Source organism: Caretta caretta, chromosome 1, assembly GCF_965140235.1.
Source record: "Caretta caretta isolate rCarCar2 chromosome 1, rCarCar1.hap1, whole genome shotgun sequence".
Classification (NCBI taxonomy): domain Eukaryota; kingdom Metazoa; phylum Chordata; order Testudines; family Cheloniidae; genus Caretta; species Caretta caretta.
The window spans coordinates 283,768,730-283,777,458 of NC_134206.1; the positions used below are offsets into that span (position 1 = coordinate 283,768,730).

At 45.2% G+C, this 8,729-nt stretch overlaps 1 protein-coding gene across 3 annotated transcripts in view; it reads right to left on the reverse strand.

Moving 5' to 3' along the window:
- Positions 1 to 6,790, reverse strand: part of ZDHHC17 (zDHHC palmitoyltransferase 17) — a 138,696-nt gene extending 131,906 nt beyond the window's left edge. For 2 of the 3 annotated variants that reach the window (XM_048835719.2, XM_048835717.2), the window contains exon 1: positions 6,657 to 6,785. In XM_048835719.2, coding sequence (XP_048691676.1) covers positions 6,657 to 6,719 — 63 coding nt within the window. In that variant the 5' untranslated portion in view covers positions 6,720 to 6,785. Of the gene's footprint in view, positions 1 to 6,656 lie in introns of all 3 variants that reach the window. The other variant, XM_048835718.2, reaches the window with a different exon arrangement.
- Between the last annotated feature and the right edge of the window lie 1,939 nt (positions 6,791 to 8,729).

Sequence of the window (8,729 nt, forward strand, 5' to 3'; positions counted from 1 at the left end):
AGATGAGCTATGACCATGGGAGAATGCTCTCTTATTGGCATAATTACTTCACCTCAATGAGAGGCAGAAGCCATGTCAGCAGGAGAGTGTCTCCCGCTGACATAGCACAGCGTGGACACCGCTTTAAGTTGATGCAACTTACATCACTCAGAGGGATGGCCTTTTCACACCTCTGAGCAACATAAGCTACATTGACTTAAGCGTTAGTGCAGACAAGCCGTAAGTGTCCAAAATTGGACCATTCTGATTAGCTGACTTCTAGTCATTCAGTGCCTTTAAAAGCACCTCAGAATTAAAGGATAATATTCATTTTAATACACAAAAAAGTTAAGACATTTTAAAATGGTATTTCCAAAATATCCAATATTTGAGCACACACTAGAATCGTGAGGTATTATTTAAAGACAAACATACATACATTGAAGTTTTACAAACATAGGCAAGGCAATTTTTTTTTTAAAAGTTGAGTACAAAGCTTGAGCTATTTAAATTAGGAAAGGTTTCAGAGTAACAGCCGTGTTAGTCTGTATTCGCAAAAAGAAAAGGAGTACTTGTGGCACCTTAGAGACTAACCAATTTATTTGAGCATAAGCTTTCGTGAGCTACAGCTCACTTCATTGGTGCCACAAGTACTCCTTTTCTTTTTAAATTAGGAAGTAAACTAAAGAATAAAGACAAAAAGTTAAAATAGTATTTTATAATAAATTAGTATTGTGTTTTATAAACTATATAAAAGATCAAAAATTATTTTCCAACAGGAGCTCTTTATATTCATCTTAAAATGTTTAAGCAAAAATATTAACTCCTAATGAGTTTGAATTAAAATATTTTGTATGTTATTTACTGCTTTGTTAAAATTTTAACAATGCACAAATCCTCACTTAACAGGAATCTACTTATACAGCAATATTTAGCAACTGAATCAAATCTTTGCCATGGCTGTAAGTAACGCAGTATTTCATATCAACATGTCTCCAAACTTTAGTTTAAGTATGGTACTTGATACAAAATACACAGTGCTAAAAGCAGAACTTTGTTAACGAGAGGTAGAAGCTTCTTCAGAAATACATTGGTAGTGCGATCACGGTTTTAGTTTTAGTGAACAACAAAATACTATGGTGAAGCTGTGCCAGGTTGGACAGGTTCTGAGAAGCGTTGTAGAAATTCCCTCCGTACATGTGATTTGTCCCCTTTCTCTCCTGGGATTGTGACTAAACTATACAAAGGCAGCAGCATCTGCTCAACACCAAAAAATACTGTAAATGAACTGATTACTCCATTCTAACCCAGCATTTTTCTTTACAATAGCAACAACTTACAACACTTTTCACAGGTGCCAACACCAATGCAACTTCTTCAATTAGTTTGAGAAAAATTTTGTTGAAATCCTCCCTTTAAAGACTTCTGGCAGAGAGAAACTAACCATAGATTAGGTCAAAGTTGTGGAACCAAGCCACTGACTCTCTGTTTTTGGGGAATTTGACTGGGGAGAGAAAAAAAAAAAATCATCTATGCATATACCTAGTACATCTGAAGAGCTCAGGGCACTTTACAAGTGTGGATAAGCATTATTAGTTTGATCTCAGAACTGCATGAGAGGCACTGTAGCATAATGGTTAAGCCAAGTTTTTTGGGCATTAGAAATCATGATTTGTTCAGAGCTTCTCCATAAACTCCCTTAGACCTTTGGACAATTATCCTTCTGTTCTTCAGACACTCACCTATAACAGACTTGTGCAACTCCTCCCTCAGGTCAGAGGGCAGTTGAAGGGAACGTGAAAGTGAGGAAAAGTAATTTTACCTTATCCTGTTTCTTTTAGGGTTTGAAAAGTAGCCCAAGACAATGCAAATGTCATTATCATGAAATGTCATGAAATTATCCATCATCAAGATTTACTTCCCCTATCTGTCAACTTCAATGACAGAACAGTGTCTAGTTTTCCAACAGCCATTTTTAAAACACTGGACTATCCCTACCCTTGAAGACTACCTCTTCTTAAAACTTATGTGTGTCAAATTTTGTAGTGTAAAGTTATTTTGTTGGGAAAACAGAGGAACACTATGAAATATTACATATTTTACAAAAAAATTCAAAATTCAGACATTTTACTCTTTATTTCATGAGAATTTCTCTCACATACCCTGTATTTTGCTTTTGGGTTTTGTTTTGTTTTTTTTAATTACAAGAAAGATCACAATCAACCACAGCGAACGTCTACATATGTGCTGGGAGGTGCAATTCCCAGCTCATGCAGACATACCCGTGATAGCTCTCCTTGAGCTAACATGCTAAAAATACCACTATAGCTAGGGTAGCAAAGGCAGCAGCTTCAGCTAGCAGCCCAAATGCATACTCCCCTGACCTCCTGGGAATGTACTCAAGAGGCTAGCACAAGCCTTTGGAAACAATGCAATCCTGGACAGTCATGAAATCACTGCTGTACTTCAAGTAAATTTATTACCTAATCCATTAAGAATCTTTTCAAGTAACAGGCAATGGCAACAAATTCCACTCCTAAAAAATGCCAAATACTGAAAAACTATTTAGAAATAAAAACTAAATCCAACTGCTAACTTCAGCTAATTTAAGGTGTATGTGTGGAGGGGAGGAGGGAAATATTTATTGTTAGAAACAACAGCACTTCAATATTTGAAAGCATTTTTTTGCAATTTGCTGCTGCATCATTAGTGATGTGGCAACACACCAGTGGAGAGTCCCAACATTTCTACAGTCAAGCAGTACATACTATCCTGTACATAAACAGGAATCTATTATACTGCATATACTATAAGCTCCTTGAAGCAGGAACTGCCTTTATTTTTTGTGGTCTTGGGCAGAACTGAGCAAGCTGTCAACCCTAAAAGAGTAACAGAATAATGTGATTAATATATTCTATCAGACACAGATGAACTTGCAGTAATATATGAGCATTTTCTCTAAAATTCTTTAGTTTAGATGCAGATTTTTTTTTTTAATAGTGTAGCCCCAAGGAGCCTCACTGTGCTAGGCACTGTATAAACACAGAACAAAAAGATGGTCCCTGCCTAAGTTCCCTCTAAGCTGCACAGCCACACAGCAGGCTGTAAAGAGCCGCACAGGTGTGCAGCCACAGGGGCCTGGAGAGGAGAGAGGTAAGGGGTGGATGGGGAGGGGTGCAGGACTGCTGGCAGGGAGAGGTGCCTCTCCCCCAGTGCTGCTGCAGTGAGAGAGGGCTGGGGGGGACTCCTCTCTCCCCGGGGCAGCCTGCACCCAAACCCCTCATCCCTGGCCCCCCCCCCACAGCCCTCACCCCCTCCTGCATCCCAACCCTCTGCCCCAGCCCTGAGCCCTCTTGTGAACCCTGAACCCCTCATCCCCAGCCCCACCCCAGAGCCTGCACCCCCAGCCGGATCCCTCACACACCCCCGCACCCCAACCCTCTGCCTCAGCCCTAAGCCCCCTCCCATACCCCAAACCCCTCATCCCCAGCCCCACCCCAGAGCCCGCACCCCTGCCAGAGCCCTCACCCCTCTGCACCCCAAGTCTAACCCTCTGCCCTAGCCCTCTCCTGCACCCCAAACCCCTCAACCCTGGTCCCACCCCAGAGCCCACACTCCCAGCCAAAGCCCTCAACCCCCTGCACCCCAACCCTCTGCCCCATCCCTGAGCCCGCTACCACACTCCAAACCTCTCTGCCCCACCCCCGCCACACATCACCCCCATATTGATGCACATAACACAATTCATTCCGCACAAGGATGTAAAAAATTAGAGGGAACACTTTGTCTCTGCCCCCAAAGAGCTTACTATCAAACTAACGAGTTTAGATTTTAAGCACTCTTCTCCATCTCCGTCCCTTCTGCCAAAATTCATTATTAATCTCTTGTTTTGCGGCTGAGCTTCTTGTCAACACAAAAATATCAAGTTTTGTCACTTGGACAGGAATTTGTGTCCTTCAACGCTTTTCTGTAAAGGTAATGTTCCACAGTCTACAAAATCCTCCTTAATACTGAGCTGGCAGCATTGGTGTCCAACATAGCTCGGTCCTTAGCCATAAGGTAATTGGACAAAACATTGAAATCAACAGACACAAAACAAAACAAGTTGTACCAAAAAAAAAATACTGAATTATAAAAAAATACCAAAGAAAAATATATGAAAGACCCTTACTAGAAATGGATTACTCTAGCAGGAAAAAATATATCTCAGAAACAAGAAAGGATCGTCCACATTCTCACATAAAAACAATTCAATTTTGAATTTACGCAAATGAAAAAATTGATTATAAGGTGCAGTATGTACTTCAGTATTTATGTTCTAAAGATCTGGAGTCAACGATTCTTTAAAAAGTATCTGGGAATATCTGAGCATTTAGGCCCCTATCCTTCAAACACTGAACAAGTAGCCCCAACTGTCTTCAGTAAGATATGCTTGTGCAGAGCTCTGTCACGCAAGCAAACGGTTCACAGGATCTTGTGAGTACAACTACTGAATGTCTCTTTTTCAATTCCAGTAACATCATCCATATTCATCTCTCTTCTGCTTTAAAAATCATCTGTATTAAGGATTCCAGGACCCGATCCAATGCCCAAGGAAATCAGTGAAAAGACGACAAGATGACTGAAGGAGAAAGAGTCTAAAATTCAATCCTCTGGTTGAAATCTAACCATACAAAGTAATACTGGACTGTCATTTTCTTCTTTGGATTTAAACAGAAGTCTCCTTCGGTAACATTTTAAAGTTTGGTTTGGGTAGAGGCTAGGAGGAAGAGCATAGTTATTGTTTACGCTACTTATTCTATCATTACTTTGTAAACTATTCAGTTTCAGATACCAAAGAAACAGTATCTGATTTTACTGCCTTATCACCACCACCTTGGCATATAAAACAAATATGCAAGCAATGTTGAGAATACCTTTGTTTACTATGAACTCTGCAAATATAATTATTCCAAATCAGCAAACAATTTTCAGCTCACAGTGATTCTCCTAACAATTTGAACGTGCTTTATTTTTTTTGTTCCTTCACATTTTGTCTGTAAATTAGGGTTCGGACCTTGCAATGCGATCAGCATGGGCAGACCTTTGCAATTCTCTGAGGACTTCATGTTTTCTGCAATTTTTAGAATATTTGACCAATATTTTCCTTTACATCTCACTCCAAAGGAGAAAGTATCAGCTACAGAAGAAGGTTAGACCAATACCTTAGGCCAATTTTGAAAACTCCATTCATAAAAAGAGATGACGTAGAACTTCTAATACCAAGAGTATTTATTCAAAGTTAGAAAGGAGGTGATCTCCTAGCACGGACAACAATAAGCAACATGCAGCATATTTACTTGCACTCCACCCAAGCTACCACCAAAGGACCTGTTCGCAGAGCACTGCTTGTCACTTAGGCCCAGAGTTTTTAAGACACTTAGGCATTGCAATGTCTGATTTCGGAGTCTAGATCTAATTTTTAAATGAGATTTAGGCATTTAGGAGCATACTCCTGTTGACTGTGAGTGGTTCCTAAGTATCAAAAGCCTGGATGAAAATGAGAAGGACAAACAGTCACATTTAGCACTATAGTGTCTCTTTAGATATCAAGAAACCTAAAAGCATCTTTAAAATATTTGTTATGGAAAAGTAATACCATCTGTTTGGCAAAACCTGGTACTTGGCACACCTATTTATCTTTTCATAGGCTAAGAAAACAAGTCTTACAATCCTCACCATCACACACAAAACTTTTGTTTATACTATTTACAATGTCCTTAAAAACCATCAGAGGGGATCTGGATAATGTTTATACATGGTTGACACACAAAAAAGGACTCTCTTTCAGTATGATACATTACCTAAAGTAACCTCTACATATTATCAAGAGAGGTTACAGTTTTATTAAAGCAAATATTAAAAAACATATAGTACACAAGATTAAGAAAAGAGTGTCTGTACAATTACTCCAGCACTTGTCCAGTATACTACTGAGGGGGTGAGGTGGAGTAAAGACAAACACACACAGCCCAGCAAGTTCAGGACTGAGTCGGACCAGGCCCAATTTCTTACAGAGAACTGCAGCTCAAGAAGAGCAGGAAGCGTTTATTCCAGGTCTGAACCGTTTGCCACCAGCAGCTTAGCGGTAACCCTCCCATGCTGTATAAACAAGCCCTGCGGTGTCACGGATGGTGGGGAGCAGGGTGCAGCTCCGCCCGGCGGGGAGCGAGGCTGTGCGGAGCCATGTGCATTGCGGAGTCTCCCACAGGGCCTTGCAGGGCCGTGCCCGACCAGCGGAGCGTTCACCTGTGGACCGGGCAGGGATGCCACAGCCCGCACCTCTCCCCGCGGCAGGGAGCGGGCGAGCGCCCCGCTCGCAGGGCCGCTCGCCACCCCGGGCGCACCCCGGCGGGACCCTCCCCCTCGGCGTCCCGAGGCGGTGACAGGGCGCCGCCCCGCCAACCCTTCGCCCGGGGTAAGGGAAACGGCGGCCTCCTCCCGCAGCGCAGCCGCCCCCGCTCCCCGCCCGGCCCCCGGGCCAAGGCAGCCGCAGCCAGCGCCCTCCACCCCCGCTCCGGCGGCCGAGCCACCCGCACAGCAGCCGCCCCGGGCCGGGAGCGGAGAACGGGCGGCAGCCGCGCCACCCACAGCCCGGCCCCCCGGGCGGCGCGAGAGCAGGGCGCGGCGGGGCTCACCTCGGGGTGCAGGATGGGGACGCAGCCCGCTTCTTTCTCGTACTCCTCCAGAGGCGCCGCCATCTTGGTGCGAGCCCGCCGCCCGCTGCATGCTGGGTAGCGCGCTCCCCCCAGCTCGCGCTGGGGCGGGGAGGGAGCCCCGGAGCGGGGGGCCGCGGCTGGGATGCTGCGCTGTGGGAGGGGCCGGCAGGAGCGAAGCTGGTGACCCAGACTCGCCCCCCCCCCCCCCCGGCTCGAGCCCCTGTGGCGCGAGCTGGGTGGGGAGCGCGCCCAGCAATGACCCGCCCGGGGACGGGGTCCGCTCTCTGTTCCCCCGCGGCTCCGGTTGGTCCCGAGCCCTCGCTCCCTCCGCGGGCAAGTGGGCAGCCCCCCGGGAGCAGCGGTCCTGGGCCAGCCAAGAGCCCACCCCAGCGGGCGGGGGCGCGAGCAGGGCCAGGGTCTTTCCTCCCGGCGAGCCGGAGTCGGCGTGCGCCAGGTCGGGGCGGTGAGAAAGCTGGTGGCCCCCAGCCGCCTGTCACAGTGAGTTATAAGGCTATGTCTGCACTGCAAAGGTAAGTCGACCTAGGTCAGGTCGACTTACAGCTGAGGGCTCCGCCGTGAAACTGGCAAGAATGACCGTCCCCCGTCAGTGTAAGGAACACGGCCTCCCCGCCTCCTCTCGCTACACCGACAAAAGCCCTGCGCCTCTGGATGAGGTGGTTTTATTATGGCAGCTTAGCAGGGAAGTTACATCAGCGGGAGGAGCATCTCAGTGTGTACACCTCCACTGTTTTGGCCACAAAACGGTGTACTGTTGGCAAGGCTTCAGGGATGGGGCTCCAGCACCGCCTCACAGCCTGGCAGGGACGATGGAAGGGGGAACAATTGTACCAGGAGCCTGTGCTCATCCTCCCCTTTCCCCCCTAGTCTGTGATATTTGTGTAACTAAACCAAAACGGGACAGGTGGGGGCCTCATGAATATGATGTAGGAGGGCTCCAAATTTCTCTCCAGGGCCCTGAAGCCTAGTCAAACCCCCAGCATTGTAACTGGCATGAGTGTCGGCATGCAAACCAAGGACTGAAAAGGGACAGGATGCTGACTTACTCCTCCCAGCCTGAGGCAGGTTGACAGCTGTGTACAGAAGCTTCTGCTACCCCTTCTTTGGCAAATAGATTCATAGAGTCCAAGGCTTGTTGATCTCTAGTCTGACCTGTATAACACAGCCAGCCATAGAACTTCCCCCAAATAATTCCTATAGTACATCTTTTAGAAAAACACCCAATCTTGATTTAAAAGTTGCCAATGACGGAGAATCCACCACAAGCCTTGTTAAATTGATTCAATTGTTAATTACTCTCACTTAAAAATGTATGCCTTATTTCCAGTCTGAATTTGTCTAGCTTCAGCTTCCAGCCATTGGATCGTGTTATACTTTTCTCCGCTATACTGCTAGGACTTCATCAAGGGCTGTCAAATCTTTCCTGAACAGTAAATTAATTTAAAAACAAATGAAAACTACTTGAGCAAATTATTTATAACTGTTTGAATATGTTTTGAGCCCAGCAGAAGTAGAGGGTTACATTATTAGATGGTAGTTAATGGTTTAATTGTGTTTCCTCATTGTTGGGCATCCAACTTGAGAAATCTAAGGTTTAAAAGGGCTAAAATGTGGTCTAGTGAACAGAGCCCTGGATTAGGACACTGGAGATCACTGATCTATTCCTAGCTCTACCACAGGTCTGCTGTGCTGCCTGAGGCAAAATCACTCCCCCTCTCTGTGCTTCAGGTTTCCCATGTATAAAATGGGAATGATGTTACCAACCTCCTTTGTAAAGTGCTTTGAGATCTACTGACAAATATCTAGCTGCTGTTACTTTTCAGAGGTTTCTTATAGAGGATACCTAAAGCCAGTGGACATGTTTAAAAATTTTTGCCCTATTTTTCTGTTTCTAAATTCTTATTCTCTAATGCAATCATTAGAGGTTTTTAGTGATCTAGATGAACTGGAAAGCAAAAGGTGAGAGAGAGAGAGAGAACTCTCACTTAGAATTGTACTTCCCCAGGCAACTATTTTATTTGCCAACATGCTACC